At 40.4% G+C, this 18,662-nt stretch overlaps 3 protein-coding genes across 5 annotated transcripts in view; 2 read left to right on the forward strand and 1 right to left on the reverse strand.

Moving 5' to 3' along the window:
• The first annotated feature begins 425 nt into the window (after window positions 1-425).
• Window positions 426-6,476, forward strand: LOC144535600 (hepatic sodium/bile acid cotransporter-like). The gene is made up of 6 exons (XM_078278138.1): window positions 426-478; window positions 3,301-3,696; window positions 4,284-4,488; window positions 5,148-5,326; window positions 6,072-6,283; window positions 6,424-6,476. The coding sequence occupies exons 1-6, from the start codon at window positions 426-428 to the stop codon at window positions 6,474-6,476; spliced, it is 1,098 nt and encodes a 365-aa protein (XP_078134264.1).
• Window positions 6,477-6,921: 445 nt separating this feature from the next.
• Window positions 6,922-14,710, reverse strand: LOC144535236 (sushi domain-containing protein 4-like). Of its 3 annotated transcripts, none has more exons than XM_078277570.1 (10): window positions 14,457-14,710; window positions 13,674-13,815; window positions 12,469-12,660; window positions 12,019-12,210; window positions 11,457-11,648; window positions 9,991-10,182; window positions 9,063-9,257; window positions 8,827-8,959; window positions 8,347-8,738; window positions 6,922-8,268 (listed from the first exon to the last, which is right to left on the reverse strand). In XM_078277570.1, the coding sequence occupies exons 2-10, from the start codon at window positions 13,789-13,791 to the stop codon at window positions 8,243-8,245; spliced, it is 1,632 nt and encodes a 543-aa protein (XP_078133696.1). In that variant the 5' UTR covers window positions 13,792-13,815; window positions 14,457-14,710; the 3' UTR covers window positions 6,922-8,242. The 3 variants fall into 3 exon arrangements, with proteins under 3 accessions (XP_078133696.1, XP_078133698.1, XP_078133697.1); XM_078277572.1 differs by lacking the exon at window positions 14,457-14,710 and adding an exon at window positions 13,911-14,440; XM_078277571.1 differs by lacking the exon at window positions 14,457-14,710 and adding an exon at window positions 13,907-14,440.
• A 408-nt stretch (window positions 14,711-15,118) lies between these two features.
• The window catches only part of fsip1 (fibrous sheath interacting protein 1), a 41,018-nt gene continuing 37,474 nt past the window's right edge, over window positions 15,119-18,662 (forward strand). The window contains exons 1-7 of the mRNA XM_078276710.1: window positions 15,119-15,280; window positions 15,396-15,453; window positions 15,549-15,718; window positions 15,837-15,918; window positions 16,035-16,127; window positions 16,743-16,882; window positions 17,085-17,198. Of these exons, the coding sequence (XP_078132836.1) occupies window positions 15,119-15,280; window positions 15,396-15,453; window positions 15,549-15,718; window positions 15,837-15,918; window positions 16,035-16,127; window positions 16,743-16,882; window positions 17,085-17,198 (819 nt within the window). The remainder of the gene's footprint in view (window positions 15,281-15,395; window positions 15,454-15,548; window positions 15,719-15,836; window positions 15,919-16,034; window positions 16,128-16,742; window positions 16,883-17,084; window positions 17,199-18,662) is intronic.

Raw genomic sequence — 18,662 nt, forward strand, 5'->3', positions numbered from 1 at the left:
GCCCCTTATGAAAAGACAACTCTGATAACTCTGCCAGGCAAACTGAATCATCTGCCTAGTTGCACAATATTAATTAAAGGTCTGTTTCCACATGCAATTGAGGCCAATGAAGTGTCTCTTTAGAGGTACAGAAGCAATTCCATTCTTTACACATTATCGAGCCCATCAATGCCAAATTTTCCCACGGTGCCCTGAAAAACTGGTATAGGGGAGCAACTCACTATGAATAAAGGATGACTTCTAGTAACTTGCTTTAAAGGTGGACTCACTAGAATTCTGTGTAAAAGAAAGCAATTGAGAGTTGCACATGGTGTGGATGGTTTGCTTGCAGTGTTTACAACTACCATGTGAGCCCATGTGACTAAGGGGAGGGCAGGGTGTCCAAACACAGAGAAAAGGAGTTAGGCACAAGAATGTGAGGAGAGATGGACAGTGTGAGAAAGCACAGCACAGTTGCAGAAGCTGGCCTGAAATCGAGGTAAGAAAGTGCCTTTATTTCTTAGACAATCATCATGATATCTTTGCTTTTTGAAAGGTTAAGACTTTCACTATTTCATTCTTATATTATGCCAATAGTTAGCAAGCATTAAGGTAGATGAATGGAAGAAAATCTAAACGTGGCTCTTTATGTGAACAAGGTGGTTTTATATATATATACAAAAATAATGATAAAATAATCAAAGTATTGTGTACTAAGTAGATACAGCCTGTAGCATTCCAGTACCATCCTAACCAAACTATTTCTTTTTTTACATTCTTTACAATGAGCATGGTCAGTGCAATTGTTCCTCTCACCTCTTCTAAATTGCAAACCAGTGATAACACATGCTATGTAGTTACATTTCAATATGCAGGTGTAGAGTTAAACTATACTACACTTGCCATGTTTTTACGTTGATTATTTATTGTCACATACATGTATGCACATCACAACTCAGTGAGAACCTGTATCTGCATCTAATCCATCCGATTTTTCTATAATGTGTGTTGTAATCAAGGAATATGTCATGCAGGTGCAACAATATGGCTCTTTGTTTATTAGTTTAGACATCAAGGCACATGCTCTATCAGGCTACAAAGACAATAAATGGACAACTTAATTGTTGGGTTTGGTCTCTTTAGGAAATGTTTTGAATGTAATGATAAAATAATGCCATTGGTTTTCGAATGAGCTTTATCGATTTGTTCTTTTTTAATCTGTAAAGCATTTGCAGATGTTTAGAAGGCCTCAATCTGAGGTTGTAGTTACAATATTACAATACATTGTATTAATTATTTTAGAACAAAACAGTGCTGATTTACATATGGAGTAGTTATTAGTTTTGTCTCACATATTGTGTGTGCAAAGTGTGGCTTTAACAGCAAAATTATAAACAAATTACAGGAGGATTACATAATGCAAGATTGTTGTTGAAACCTGCAGACGTAGATATGTGGACACGTGTACAGGCAAAAAAAAGTAATATTTCTGAATTTTCAAGCACTTGTAACGCTGCTTTGAAATAATCGATACAGCATAGTATCGCGATATTTTTCGTGGCAATACTGTACTGATACACAGACGCCAAGTATCGATCTATTATTATATTTGTGTTGGTCAGTTTGTCTGCTTGACAATCCCATTTTGCAGCAATAAAACTGAAGTGAGATGAACAGATGTTGACAAAATGTGCTTTTTAGGGACATAATTTGAAATTGGAAAAAAAGTCATAAATTGCAATTTATCGCAGAACATGCCTTCGCCATCCTATGAAACGCAAAGCATACTGGACTTCAACTGGCTCCCACTGCAACTGGTCTTGTAATACATACATGCTTCCACACCAACTGTGATGACAAATTCATATTTGGAGCACAGAGAAACTTTCCCCCTTCAACGATTGAATGTGTAAACAGCCTTCTACTGTCAAACTCTGCACAATCAGCCATTTAAGTACAGTAGGCTACCAAAGATAGTGACACATTGAACTAAATATGGCCCTGATACAGGCTCTATCTGAACTCCTTGAACATGTCTTTACATAATTAAAACATGTCAATGTCAATGTCAAATGCTTTCAATAAAAGAATTGAAGGAGAAAAAAAATCGAAGTCATTTAAAAATTAAATCGCGAACAGGGGTGAATCGAGATCGCGATTTTATAACGATTTATCGTGCAGGCCTACATCCAACACATCAAAGCAAAGGCATGCACTCATGAGGATTAACACTTATATTATACTGGTGATGTTGCTAGAAGAGTGCAAGAACAACAAGTTACGATGAATATGGGCACTAATTTTTTTTTTTTGTCAATCCCATATACAGTACACAATCCTGCTGATATAAATACTCACTATACTCACTATACTCACAATACCCCAACTTCTTACTTCTGTTTGAGCAACATTTGCATATAACTACAGTGCCCAGGTGTTTTGGGAAATTATTTAGCCTTTTTCTTTTATTTTATAAAAAAATATATATTTGTGACATGTTTTGAAAATGTTGTGCCTGCAGTAGGAAGAAATTGGCTTGGGGGTAAGTGCCACAAACAGGCTGAGGAAGTCAGAAAGTATTAAGAAATGGACTAACACGTTGATGGTTTTGGTCTTTGGATTCTTTTGTTCATAAATTTGTAAGACAAATATTGAACATTGCCAGCTTTATCTGTCAATGTCAACCGGAAGAACCATTTTGTTACATTTTCTGAATCATTTTATTTTAGGGCACACACAAAGGGCAACTATTAAAAATACTGCAGCTATAACAATCATTGCTTTCAGGGAGCACACATGCTAAAAGTGCTGTTTTGATTTACATATTTTATTTTAATAAAGATCATTTTTGGGCTTTTATTACCTTTTTTATTATAGAGCAGCTGGAGAATGACAGAAAAGGGGGGAAAGAGAGGGGGGATGACACGCGGGTCACAACGGCCGCGGGTCGGATTCAAACCCTGGTCGCTGCCAAGGACTCAGCCACATGGGGTGCACACTTTACCGGGTGAGCGAGAGGTCGCCCCTACTTCTATATTTTCTATAGGAGGAACTGTGTAGGATTGTAGAGAATGGCCAAAAAGCTCCTCATTTGGACATCTGCAACATGCTAAATGCCAATGAGTGGGATTGTGAGTTATTTTTATGATTGCATTGCATTAAAAAACCCTAAATAAATAATAAAATAAAATAAAGGACTCAAACTACCTAACCCAATACTGAAATCTAATGACAATAATCTAATTCTGTAATTTATTTGCTGTTAATGTATTTAATTTGCGTGTTTTGCTGTGACAGGTGAACACACAGTGTATGGATCAGCATCATAATGAATGTGACAGAAGTCTACAAGGGAATAGCTCACATCTACAATGAGGGAAATTTCTCTGGCAATGGAAGTATTGGTGTCCTGAACATCCCTCCTTCCCTAAACAAAGCCATCAATATCCTCACTGTCGTCATCCTCTTCATCTCCATGATATCCCTTGGCTGTACAATGGAGATTTCCAAAATAAAGACCCATCTCTTCAAGCCAAAAGGTGTAGCCATTGCACTGCTGGCCCAGTTTGGCATCATGCCCCTGACTGCTTTCTCTCTAGCCAAAATGCTACAGATGGATCCCATCAAGGCTGTGACTGTGCTCATCTGCGGCTGCTGTCCAGGGGGAAGCTTATCAAACATTTTCTCTCTGGCCATAAAGGGTGACATGAACCTCAGGTACAGTAAGCCCTCATTGATGTATTGATCCTGTCTTGTTGAGATTACAAATGCCTACGATAATTCACTAGTTAAAGGTTTAGTTGGTAACTTTGAATAAAAATAACGTTTTGCCATATTTGCTCAAACTGTCACTATATTCTGACAGTAGCACATGATACAGATAATCTGTGAAAAAAATCCTGGTTCTCTGGTGGCCAAGGCTACCATACAAGGTGCCACCTGCTCAACATTCACACACCGATGGCGCATCGGGAGCAATTCGAGGTTCAGTGTCTTGCCCAAAGACACTTTGACACGGGACTGCAGGGATCGAACCATCAACCTTCCAATTGGTCGCAGCCTCTCTACCACCTAAGCCACAGCCATCTTTCATGTACATGTAGTACTGTCAGGATGTAGTGCCCGTTTTGGTAAATATGACAAAAAGTTATTTTTTTATAAAAGACACCTACTGAACCTTTAACCTTGGTCAAAACAGAAATGTTCCTACAAAAGAGCCTTGTTTTGCATGTACCATTTGAGACATCTACATTTCATGCATGACCTGTCTAAAAATGTTTCTTCTCTCTCTGACGCCCTCCCAGCATCGTAATGACCACTTGCTCCTGCATCGCCGCACTTGGTCTGATGCCATTGCTGCTCTATATCTACTGCCAAGGCTTTACCGGTCTGGAAAATGCTGTACCCTACTTTGGCATCATCTCTGCTCTCGCGTTCACCCTTGTGCCTTGTGCCATTGGCATTGCCATTAATCACTACAAACCAAACTACTCATCAGTCGTCAAAAAAGTGAGCCCCCTGAAATGTGCTTCACACAAGCATAATCTGTTGTAAAAAGCCATTTTTCACAGCATACATTTGGACTCGTCATAGGAGGAAAAGGCAGCATGCACAATACCAGGACCCTGAAACTGAAGCAGCTAAATGGAATTCAGCCATAATTCATTTAACTATTTTCCCATGTGCCTTTACTACTGTGACACATCATGTCTTACATGAAAACTACCTGTTGGATATAAAGTTGTATTTTCCACACTAGTCATTACATGGTATGGGTCTCACTTGTGGCCCAAATAAACAGGAAGCCATAATTTTAATGCTAACAAAGAGCAGACCTTGAAGCCTTCAGATGATGTTTGCCACTTTTGGATATAGGGAAGAAGAGAGAAGGTTCGTGCTTTGAAGCTGAGATTTCAGGGGAGATAAACTGACTCTTGTAACCATAGAAAAAAAAAAAGGATAGAAAGGCCTTTTCCATTCATATCAACGTAGCAGAATTGTCAGAGCGGCAGCCATATTTATGTGTACCATTGCCATGGTAACGTATGAACTTCAGTACAAGCCGACTTCCGGCGAGTCGCGGGGCTGAGGTTTTGCGGTAAACAATCCAATGGCCTTTCTATCCATTTTATTTCTCTGCTTGTAACATCTTTTCACTCTCTCGACAGGCTGGTCTCAGCATCCTGATGGTCTCTGGCATCATAGTGTTCAGCCTGTCTGGTTTTGTCATCAAAGACGTACTATGGATGGTCCTCACACCTGATGTTCTGGCTGTTGCTGCACTGATGCCACTGATTGGGTTTATGCTGGGATATGTCATGTCTGTAATGTGCAGACTCAGTCCAAAGTAAGTGAATACATGCTAGATGTACCTATCATTGAGTTGATTTCTTGGTTTTGTTGAAGGATTTTTGCCGGCTCGAAGAGGTGAACGTATATATTTCATGAGAAAACGCAAAGATTACAGAGAAATACATTTAATTTCGTGAAACAGATTTTTTTTTTTTCTTGTTCATTTAAGCCTCTTGTGACCACTCAGTTTAATCATGGGACCTCCCTTGGGGACCTGACCCCCAGGTGGGGAACCAGTGGTGTTTACTTCACTATTTCCATTTCATTCTACTTCTATTCTACTACATTTCAGGTGCTTTTTCATCCTCTGCATTTACCTGACAGCATATTTTCTAACAAAATATAATGCATTTATACGTATTAACAGTAAAATGCTACTTACACATGAATGCATCACTAATTATTATCAAATATAATATGCAATAGTCAAACCCAGGAGGCATTTTTTTTGTTTTATGAGTATTTTTACTTTTATGTATTTTAAGCTGGCCCACATTTGGCTAAAAAACATACTGTACTTTTACTTAAGGATCTGAAAATGTTCTCAACTGTCCCATATTCATATTTCAACTAAGATGTTTAGTGTTTAAATAAGTGTAGAAAAGCTTTTAACAATTGGAACTTGGAAATAAATCCAGTTATTTCAAGTTGTCTTCCAATAGCTATACTATTGGTGCATTTTAGTATGAAATTCAAATAATGGAATATCAAAACTGACAAGTGACTCACCTCTTTTTTAGATGCAGCAGGACAGTCTCCATGGAAACAGGGTGTCAAAACATCCAGCTGTGCGTTACCATCCTAAAAGTGGCCTTTCCCCCTCAGGTCATTGGACCCATGTTTCTCTTCCCTCTGATATACTACACATTCCAGTGTACTGAGGCCCTTCTCCTGACCCTGGGCTTCAGATGTTACCAAGTGTTCAAGCCACCAGCTCAGGGTAAATGTCACTGTGTTTGTGTAGAGTGAGGCTGGGAGGAGGGCTGGAATGGTCAGACAAGCACATGCAATCTCTCCACACATTTGCAGACATTGATCTTTTGAATTGAGACCAAAAGAAAGCAGAAGTCTAATATCACCCTTCTCTTACAGACGTTGATGTTAAACAAGTGGAAGTGAAACAGCCATGTCTGGGTTCCAGATGACAACCCAGTGCTAAAGAGGGAAATGGTGGAAGAGCTGAATCCTACCTACTGAGGATGCAGAGTGCACTCACTGTCTCCATATCATCTGCACATTCACCTTCACCCAGGCCTGTGATACGGACAGAAAGACTGTTGACGCATGTGCCATAACTAATACTTTAATCATTGTTTACGTAATCAATTGGATACAATGTTAACTAGAGGTAGTGCCTGTCGAAGCAAGAAGTCAATGATTAAATATTACATTTTGTAATTATATTTTTGTTTTCAAAATATTTAAATCTGCAAGTTTTATAACTGACACCTCGATAATAAATGTATACAATCTATTGACGTGTCACTAGCTTTTTTGAGGATGCTATTAAATTAAATAGAATAAGAGAAAGGTCAATCTCAGATGTTTCAAAGATGTGAAAAGCAGTCTAATGAAAAAAGATACCGTCACTTTGAACACCTCAAATAATATTTAATCAAAATGATTGTATGGTATATACAAAGTAAACTTAACTTAAAACTTTTTACATATATTAAAATACCATCTTCACAAAAACACAGAACAAAAACCCATTCCTCGGTCCCAAAGTAAATTCAGTGGACAGTCAAACAAAGTGAACACATTACACTAGTCTGTACACTTACTCATTTGTGTTGGAGCTTCCTTACAACGCGCCTGCAGTAGAATCAAAACTGAAGCGGCAAACTAAAAAAGACCTACTTGTTTTTTTTGTTTTTTAAGTTTTCAAGAGCTGTGGAAGCATCAAAAGAAGCCATGGCTGATCAACAGCATTCTGGACACATAAATTAAATACACATCTTAGTTTCCCCATTTACACTTAAAAGAGGAATTTCCAAGCAGCCTGAATAAATATTTTCTGGTGTACAAGGGATGTGTATGACAAAGCCTCACATAATATCACCAAGCAGTGGAGGCATTTAACTGACATTCATTTTTAAAATTCCTTATTTTACATGTTATAGATACCTGTGCATAGAAGTGGAACGCTAAGGCCATTGGAGGCAAGGGTATGAGTATGGAAAGAATACATCTGAAAGCTTTGCAAGGGTAAAATGTGTTGAATGCAGGCCTGAAACAAGTCTCTTAAAATGTTTGCCCTCAATCCAATGAAAAACGCAGCAGAGTGAACTCTTGGGTGGACAAGCAGCCGTAAACTGTACAATGATTTGAGGTAGGTGTTATGATTAATAACACCTTAAATAATGATTTATAATTACAAAAATCTTTGAAGACAATGCTGTAAGTGTGCATGAATTGGACAACAATCTTTCTTGGACTTCATGCACCTTTGCTGATGTGTCTTAAATTGCGCGATATGTGGTTAAAGAAAAGTAACAGTAAACAAGACACTGAAGAGAATATTGACTCCCAAAATGAGTTTGCAGCTTTGCCCATTCAACTGAAATACATCAGTCATTTTTTAAGACAACCTCCTTCACGAGGTGCCTGTTCTTTTCTGTTTTTGTTCTACATTTTCAAACTGAGCTTCAGACATTAGACGTACATACATAGTGTAGGAATTCCTATAAAAAAATGTAAGCATGTATGTACATGTGAATCCCTTCTTTGTTCTCCTTTGGGATGGACCGAGCAACTACTCTGAGTGACCCACAGTTTCACCCAGAGCCTCTTTAGTTGGCCTCGTCTGTGTTGACAGCTGTGTTGACAACTCAAGAGGCATCCTGCTCACCAGTACAAGTCAGTAACAAGGCTGGTTGTCCTGGGTAAGTCCAAAGGCTGCTGCATTTCTTCACGCCTCCTTCAGCAACGGCATATCTGTAGACCATAAACAATTGCATCAGTACAAAGTAAGGATTATGAGTAAGTAAAAAGTGTGTTTGAAGAGGGCTTTACCATCAGAGTAGTCCATCTCAGAGTCCAGAGACAGGCTGTGCTGGTCGCTGCCTGCAGACGGCCTTCTTTGTGAGGATGACGGAGCTGCAGCACCTGCATGTTCCAGAACCCAGGTAGAGGATGAGGGCGAGGGCGACGGGAAGGATGAGGACGGCGGCACAGGGTGGACCACAGCCATCTCGGACTGCTGCTGTTTTAGGGAAGAAGGCCTAGAGGGGCCAGCCTCTGGCGCTGTGGCATGCTGACCCTCAGACAGCACTATCTGGACTCGAGACTCAGAGCTGAGAGCTGAGGCTCCACTAGCATTCACAGCCTCATCATATGAGGGCAGAGTCACCTGGACTCCTTCCACCATGATTGACACGGGCTGGCCGGACACACCCGGATCACGTCTAGGTGTGGGGGACCAGAAAAAAAATTTAAATCTACGACTAGTTTGCTGAATGTAAAGCGCCTTCCATACTTAGAGGGCAGACTCACCGATGGAGGGACTTAAGTTTTGGCTGCAGAAGTACAAACAGCACCACTAGGAGCAGGATTAGGGCCACTGAGCTGGCTGTGGATGCCACTATGGACAAGGCGGGCATCCCCAATGGTAAAGTTGGATTGCGGTCTGTGAGGCAGAGAACAGTTGACACAGTTATGTGTACAGAACCTACTGTGACTATTTAACCAATTGTCCAAATATGTCATCTTTTTATTTTAATTTTTTTTACCTTGCTCCATGAGGCAGCTGAGCTTCATTAGGCTGTCCCACTCTCCATACTGACAAGTAAGGTATTTATAGTCTCCCTTCAGAACATAGCCTTCATCACAGAAATATTCGATCACAGTGCCATGAGAAAGTCTTTGGCATGGCGCGGGGTGGCAGGTGAAGCCCCCGTTTTCTGGCTGAAATGGAGGCTGGCATACTTTCCATGGAAAGAAAAGAAAACAATAAATACATTAACTCCAGTGCTGTATATTGTTTCACTAAGATATCAGTGCTAAACTGGTTTAAATCCCAATTGAAGGACGTAGGATGTAATTACACATCTGAGTGTTTAAAGATGACCTGCAGAGATGACCTGGTTTTCTACTTTTACTGCAATACATGATCTGAGTAAGTCTTCCACCTCTGTAAATCACCAACAACATACGTCGTGCATGAATATCTGCAGCAGTGTTCAACACTGAAAACACACAGCTCAGCTCCGCTCACAGTGAAGTCCTGCACGGATCAACAGATGTTAGAGTCCGGCGGCTGCTCGCTCCGTTTGTTATAAGACGCACACCGAGTCACAGTTTGACCCTAACCTAACCCCCCCGGTACCGGTCAGAGAGGCGTGTTTACTTTGTGTCTCGGTCCTCCGGTGCGTCCAACGACGGGCTCCGGTCAGTTTTTAATTAGCCTACATTAGTAACAGTTGTGTTACGGTAGGAACTTAATCCTAGGAAAGGCAAAACAATATAAGACCTTTGTAATGAAATCCAAGACTTTGTATACCAAATTCAAGGCTTTTAAGACCTTAAATCTGAGATTATCATTGTTAAGACTTTTTCATTGCTTTTAAGACCCCGCGGGTACCCTGTTGTGCCTCTGCTGTTCAACCCTAACATGCTCCCACTAGCTCACATTATGAAAAACAGAGGTTTTGTCTTTACCATCACTGCGTATACAGCGAGGAGGTTCAGAGGACCAGTGTCCCAGTGCAGAGCAGGTGAGGATGCTGGGTCCGTCGGCCAGGTAACCCGGGTCACAGCTGTACTCCAGTACTGTGCCCACAGGGAAAGAGCTCCTGTTGGTTTCTGTCAGGTTAGTTGAGCCGTGCTGCACCGTAGAGGGTCTTATACAACCTTAAAAAAGTGACAACAGTCAAAAATACAGTTAATAGCTGTAATCATTTTTTTAATAGATAGAGGCTTTGTTGATATTGCACTTAAAAAATGTTACAAACTACTTTACAAAGGCAAAAGGTAGAACAGAGTTTAATAGATTAAAAAAGAACATAACATTAAATAATAGATAAAAAAAAAAAATAATTAGACCTTAATATAAATATGGTTGTGGTTTGTGAGACAGATACACAGTTGACATGTTTATCTGTTAAGAACTATCTGCCTTTACCTTGCTCCATGAGGCAGGCTGTCCCATTTCCCCGTACTGACAAGTACGGAATTTATAGTCTCTCTTCAGATTATAACCTTCTTCACAGAAAGATTCAATCATAATGCCATGATAAATACATAAAGCCTTCCGCATGGGGAGGGGTGGCAGGTGTAGCCCCCGTTCTCTGGCTGATATGGAGTCTGGCATACTGTCCATTGAAAGAAATCAGTAAATACATAGACTCCAGCGCTGTATGTCATTTTCAATCGGTCAGATCTGGTGTATCCGTTTATAATAAAAACTTGAACTGTATCCATCCAAGGATATTCTGAGCATGCTACAATCTGGGCAGCGAGTTGGTCATAATGTCCTTTTTTTGTTATCGCAGCTGCTGGATGTTGACATAAGACAAAAATGTGTCTCTGACCTCTTGTGGAGTTGGTTTATATGATTAGAGCCCTAATACATCTCTGACTGCATTTACAGTAAAACTTGAACCTTTTTGTTGTTGTTGCTTAATCTAAATCGTTAGAGCAGTTGCTAGTAGCCAAGGAGGTAAGAGAGGATTAAAAAAACCATGATGGACTCATCAGAAAAGGTAATTATCTTCATTTGAGTTTCTCCGGACGACACAATCTTCTGAACATAGCCATACTGAGAAATACAGAGAGAGTTGTGTGGAGCTGACAGTCTTAATTAGCTTTGTAGCAACTCATTTGGCAACGGCTTTAATGTAACGGACGTTCATTAATATCAAAAAGTTACGCACTCAAGCTTTAATGTAAACAAACTGTAGGTGTTAAGAGCACAGATGTGAATTGAAATAAGAAAATAAATCTACCGTAGGTTTGAAAATCAAATTGAAATGCATACTGACAACTACTTAAAAATAATGAAACATCTCAAACTATAATACATTGAAAGCAGATACTATCTATTCATTCAGGTTAAAGTAGATGTAGATACCAGGTGTAAGGAGGGTCAGAATTGCAGACGGTACTATGAGGAGGTTTGTCTTTACCGTCACTGCGTATACAGCGAGGAGGTTCAGAGGACCAGTGTCCCAGTGTGGTGCAGGTGAGGCTGCTGGGTCCGGCTGGCAGGTAACCCGGGTCACAGCTGTAATGCAGACGTGTGCCCACAGGGAACAAGCTCCTATTGGTGTCTGTCAGATTAGTTGAGCTATGCTGCACTGTAGAAGGTCTTATACAACCTTAAAAAAAGGACAGTCAGAAATACAGTTAATAAGCCTACCTATACTTCGTTTTTAATAATAAATGTTTTGTTTATATAGCACATGTATGTTACAAAGTGTTGTACTGGTAAAGGTTAAACAGAGTATTAAACAGATAAAAGTAAAAAAACATTGAGCAAAAAATGAAATTAAAATAAGCAAAGAATAAGAAAAGAACTTTTTGAAGACACACACTTCCACAGCTGAGACTGTCGATAGTATTAAGACTATTTCTCTATTTGGACTGATTTATCCACAAAATCCAATTTTTGGGGGCATTGCTTTGCTGACGGGTGGGTGTTAAAGCCTATTGACTGACTGATAGATCTGAGTTTGAGGAGTGACCAACCTTGGCTCACACAACTGATCTGCATTGGTCCGTCCCACTGTCCATCCTGACAGGTCAGGTAGTTGTAGTCTCCGCTGACAACGAAGCCCTCATCACAGAAGAACTCAATCACAGTGCCGTGGGAAAACATTCGGCAGGGGGACGGGTGGCAGGTGTAGCCCCCATTTTCGGGTTTGGAGAGGGGTAGACATGCTGATGGGAGTGGCGAAACACAACATATGCATAAGTACCAGCCCAATTTTAAAAGTTCTTGGTATTTTTTTTTTTTAAAGTTTATATGCAAGTAAAATTGGCTAAAAATCCTTAGATGGACCACATAATTAAATGTGAAAAAAAGAAGATATTTTTACTCACGAGAGTAGTGTTTTAAATTAGGTTAGCTGCTCACAACACAGTCACTTCTCATTATTTCTACTATCAGTAAAGACAGTGGTGGACAAAATATCTTACCACCACTGCGTATACAGCGAGGAGGTTCAGAGGTCCAGAGTCCCAGTGTGGTACAAGTGAGGATGCTGGGTCCGTCTGGCAGGTAACCCGGGTCACAGCTGTACTGCAGAACTGTGCCCGCAGGGAACGAGCCCCTGTTGGTTTCTGTAAGGTTTACCCAGCTGTTCTGGACCATATACGGCCTCACACATCCTGGGAAGAGAAGACCAAAGAAGAAGAAATCCTGTGAAAGTGCTCAGGTTTTCAACAAATATTTTGAGACAGGCTTGATACATTTGACCCAGTGAAGCCACCAGTATTAAAGACACCGAATGACCTATGGTAACCATCTGTACTAGAAAGGCTTTGCAATGGCACCACATGTGCCCAAAAAATGTCATGGCAGTCCTCCGATTATATTAACATTGCAATATTGTGTATAAGGTGAAAGAGTTAAGGTCAATGGGTCACCACAATCAGCAGGAATAATCTACTAGAGATCACAAATATCCATGACAAATTTTACAGCATAAGTTTTCGAGATACATTGCTATAGAGCAAAGTATTAATGGGTGCAAAGAGCAACCAACAAACAAACTCTATTTGTGGATTGGCTGTGTCATGGTGGATATCTCATCCGCCTAATCGGGTCAGTATCAGCACCTGTGCTGTCCCTAATGTTTCCTTTCCTATTGGAACTGTAGCAAAAGGACTGAACTGTCACAGTTGTTTTGTGAGGCTACTGGTTTAACTTTGATACAATTCTAAAACCATTGAACTGACTTTCTTTTGTCTGATGTGCTGCACAGAGAGAAATTATTTGCTGATTGCCCCCTTCCTTGTTATAGATCAATTTGAATGTATTCCACAACTATTTAGCGTAGTACGTAAGAGTAAGAGTAGTTCACGGTATAGTTACATTAAATAATTAATTTGTATACTAAAACAATAACATAATCTCAGCTGGTTATAGGGCTGTAGTATTGCTGATGAAATAAATCTGCTGGGATAAACTGACATGTTGAAATCAAGGTTAGGAGGCAGTTGATAAAGTCTCCCCTGTGCTGTAGAACAAGCAATACATCCTGTCTGTGTGAGGACTCCCAGACAGTCACCCATCTGGTCTGTCATGACAAAGCTGATTTGATGTTAATTCAGCAGAGTACTGACATAATCCATAATGCTCTGTATTGTATGAGTGTGCAGCCATACATTTTGCCTCTTACCTGACCCTTGCCCAGTGGACACTGCAGCCAGTACCAGCAGCAACAAGAAGGACCGATTAGTGGCTGAGGTGTTGGCCCAAAATGCTTTTGATATTGACTCTATCATTCCATTGCACATCTTCCCCTATAGAGTCGACTCAACCTGGTATGATAAGAAAATAATGTAATTACGAAAGTATAAATATATCATGATGAAAAAGCAATCCCCCATAGCCTTAACCATATGCGGTCACCTGCCTGGCGCAGGTACTCTGCAGAGCTTGGACAGCTGCCAGGGAAAATGGGTGTGATTGTGGTACAGTCGTAACGTTACAATAACATGACTGTGAAAAAAAGCTATCAATAATGGTACATCATTAAGCAAGCTAGCGCTGATTAGAAAGCAATGCAAATTCCTCTCTATAACGCCGCTAGGTATGTCAACGAAGCAACGGCTTTAGCTATTTATATCTCCAGCATATAAGACGTAACTCTGGTTCTGTCTAAGCGGCTACACACCTATGATACACACACCCATTTTCGGTGCTTCTTTATATTAGCTGTGATAGCTAAAGTTATGTTTGATAACGTTACCAAGCCCAAAACAAAATCTATCAAATTTAGATACCGAAGGTATAATGTTGATAACTAGCTAGCAACTGTGCTACCACCTATAGGACTATAAAATCCAACAGAGCACATCATAGCTGGTTTTCATTGTTAGGGTAGCTAGCTACATCAATATTCTTAGCTTGCTAACGCTAGCTAGACATGACAACGGGCTCGTTGGTTAGCGTTGCCTACCACAGAAACACGGCCTCGAATCCTCCACCCTCTCTTTGTCACACTGTAGACATTTATCAACAATATCTCAGCTACACCGACGACATGTAACGCTACTGCCGAAACGACGATAATATGATTTAACGAGCCGAGTGGTACTGCTACAGCTAAACGCTAGCGTCCTACTGGCTAGTTTGTTAACCGATACGCTAGCTAGATGCATCAATTGAAGCATCAGCTGAGCTGCCTCGATTTCGTGGTAGATCCTAAATCGGATCTGCTAGACTGGTCGACGTAGTTAGGTTTAGGCATGAGTAATGGGGATTGGTTATGGTAAGGGTAAGAATACCAGGGTAAGCCAATCCGAGGCAGAATAAAGCAGAATAAGGCGGGCCATATGGCACATTCTTTGACGTGGACACGTCTGGCGGATCCGATCTAGCATCTACCCGATTTCGTCCGGTAGCCATAGTAACTAATGCATATTTCCTTAGTTACACCATCCGGGAGCGTTTGCGTCCATAGTAACCGAAGGAACGGGTGGACAAACCACGGGACACATTCTGGAAGGTTTCTGTTGTGGTTGAGTGAAAGTGGTTTTACTTAGCATCATCAATTTAATACTAGCAAAAATATTTTTATGTCGTTTTTATTCTTGAAATACAGCTTAAGAAAATCACACTATGGAAATTATCAGAGGAAGTTTAGATGACATTTCTAGACCTGCATCGAGTGAGCAAACAGGTAGCCGTGTGTCGAGCGTGTCTTTGCCTCATAGTGACAGAATTGGTTCTACAACTCCATTTGCCCTAGTTGTTTTGACCAACGAAGCTGCTGATATTCAGGTAATTAAGTTAATTAAAGACGATACATGCACATTACAACATTTATGAGTATTGACTTACAAAACTGTATTATTTACAATATCTTTGTGACAAAAACAATTCCCTGTAACGTTAGACCCAGAGCAGCTCTGAAGAAACTATAATCAACTCATCAGCCAGTGGTCCTGACAAAGGTAAGTGTTCTGATGGAGTAGCTAGTACACTCTTAGGATATTCCAGTTTTAATTCAGTAACCCTACGCTCTATATAATATTTGTGCATCTTTCAGGTCAGTGTCACATTGAAGTTACTGATGAAGAGAAGGAAGATTCAAAACTACAGAGAGCCATTGAGGAAATGAGGCGACTTGATGAAATACTGTCTGCAAAGATCTGCATAGAAAAAGAAGTCAAGCGTCAAAGGAAAGAACTTAAAGCAAAACTCTGGCAAGAACTCCAGGTATTCAAAGTCTTCATTCACTACACTTTACATTACCACTTCACTACTAGGTTTTGGACTAAAAAAGGTGGCCACTTTTATCACGTATGGTGTGATGTTATTGTGTATTTTTCTGCAGCAGAATAAGCCTGAAGGTCACTCTGAATGTGCCCAAGAAGCCATGAACACAAGGTTGTTTTTGGCTCTGGAAGCACCCACTGGTAAGCATAGGCATCAGTATAGGCTACAGATAAGCAACAGTGTTGAAAAGTGAAGTTATGCAGTCACTGTGACACATCTTAATTTATTTTTTATTTTTATTTTTTTTATCTTAAAGGGACAGAAGAGGAGGACGACGATTTTGTGCCTGTGTTTGATACTCAGGTTCCTGACTGTGAGCACATCAGAGACAGCCAATACTTGGAGCAAAGTGAGTTAGTAAGAATCGAACGTAAAAGAAAAAGCAGCACTCAGTTTTCCATGTTAAGATCATGGATCTTAAAATCCATGTTCTCAGTTGTACTGCCTAGATTGTGCACTTGATGGCGCCATGAGCTCAGGGAATTTATTGCTGTTGTTTTCCCCCTTCATGGTAGGCTGGTGCAGACAACAGTACTAACTCAGTTTTACAGAAGTCAATGCATAACAGTTTACCCACTATGCAACTCCTGAACAATTTCCTGATCAAGAGCTTGTGGCTTTTTATGATATTGATCTCTTAAGGAAGGCAAATAATCTCCCTGGAGATGTGAGGAATTAATTGTGTTGCTCTGCTCTAGACATTTAGGTAGGTTGGCTGCTTGAACCTCTTACACCTAAGTTCAAGAATGGTCTTCACACCCACTATGTCGCCTTGCAGGGCTAGCATTAGAGTAGTCTAAGTTTTATATTTCACCTTTTCAAGATGATTTGGGCAGCTGCAAACACTGTAATCAAAAATGAAAAATAACTCTCATGGAAATTCTGTGATTTTGTATCAGATTTGGCCAATGGTTGTTATTAGAGCTTTTGCCTTTTGGAATGTAAAGTGTGGCTTTCGTGACAGGTGAAAAGAGGCCAGACAGCTCAACAGAATCATTTGAACTAGGCCATGAGGAGACGAGGAAAGAACAATTTGAAGGCAGCCACTGTGGAGCTTCCAAAGGCAAGAAAAAACAGAAGGACTTTGTCAAGAGAAACATTGAGGTATGTCAAAGTTCACATTGGGCCAAATGCAGTCCTGGGGTATATGGGCAAGTCTCTCCACCTTTTATTTTCAGTGAGAAAAATATTTGTCTCTAAATCAAGAGAAATAAATAGTTTAGACTTATAGGGCATCACTGAAAAGAATAAAAAATGGTATGCAAATAATGATTTTGATTCTCTTTTTTCTCTCCAAATGCAATAGCTAGTAAGTGGTGAGGAGGACCAAGTGCTTATGACTCAGGCAGAGAAAGAGCGTCTGGCCGAGCTCCTCCGAGAAGTAGACGAAGAGGACAGTGCCAGAGGCGCAGACAGCGAGGTAGGCTGACATTGAAGCCCTAACAGACATCATGTGCTGTAGGATGAGTCTCTCTTTTTCAAGTTCGTTCCCCCTCGTGTTCAGAAGTCTTATGGGGAGTAGCAATACTGTAGATGATCCCATCCACCGCTTCTGCTACCAACATTTTGATATTTACTACATTTAAAACATAGTATGTTCATTATTAAAAGAAAGCAAATATTGCTTCCAGTGTTTAGCCACAACCATTTTTAAACAATCTCAGTGTTCATAAAATGTTTCTTTCACAATCGTATTTGTTAAAATCTGTGTCATTACCTAACATTTGGCCTTTTGAATGCTGTTATTAAAGACATTAAGTAGCTCAACCAGACTTTGGCCCTCAGAACAGCACATAGAGTAACATTGGTCAGACATCCATGTTTTGATGACTGCTTGGCAGCTCAGACGGCCTCTGGGCACAAGATTGTGACTCCTCAAAGCAGTTGAAATTAATGAACCAGATGTCAAGTGCCATATGCAGTTCACATGGAATGCTGCATGCTACGGATTCATTTTGTTATCACGTTTTCAATTTCAATAACAAGTCCCTCTGTGGTGTTTCTGCAATATCCTGAGGCCAGGATCTTTCATATAGCCCTAATTTAAGCTACAGTTGCACTCATGGTGCTAATGAGGGTGTAGCTGATGGAGCTAAGAGCAAAGAGACTGAGACCTGATGATGATGATTCATCTGAGAACCTGTGTCACATAGAGCAGTAGAATATTTCACTGTGAACCCACTAGCACCATCCTATCTTCAAATGTTCTTTAATTTTAAATTGCTCTAATAGCCCCTTTGGCAGCTGTGCGGCCAGTTTGAAGTCAGATGGGATGAAGCCTTCTGGGAAGCTAGAAGGAACATACTTACCTTTCACATACGGTTCCATTTAGCCTGACCCCGACAGTTCTGCATCCGTGGGACAGCTTGCCAGAGGTTTTGGTTTTTTTCATGTCTTCCTGCTCTATGATGTTTGTCTTGACTTTTAGAACAATACTGCAGTAACTGTGGTGGCAGATACCAAACTGAGGGGAGCTCAACTTATTGGCTGGTGGAAGACTTCCTGTTATTGAGAGGCGTGCTATTATAAATGGTCATAATGAAGCAAGCACATTATTTATGTCACCAGGACTTTGGCAGTGACGCGTCTTTAGTTTGGAGGACTTCACTCAGTTCTTGGCAGAATACCCAGGGACACATCAACCACAAGCTGCTGCACACGGTTTGCCTCACACACTTTTTTTTTATGGTACTTGTCCTAACAAGTTCCACAGTTTTGTGTAGGTCTGGTAACCCGAGGCAGCAAATCAGTAGCAGTCAGTCATCGCGTAACTTTTCGGTGCTGCTGTAGTGGATGTAATCTTTTGCTTTATCAAAGGAAAAGTTTGACATGCGTAATACACTTATTTCATTTCTTGTCGAGAGACATGACAAGATTGATCCCA

This window comes from Sander vitreus, chromosome 20 (genome assembly GCF_031162955.1).
Source record: "Sander vitreus isolate 19-12246 chromosome 20, sanVit1, whole genome shotgun sequence".
Lineage (NCBI taxonomy): Eukaryota > Metazoa > Chordata > Actinopteri > Perciformes > Percidae > Sander > Sander vitreus.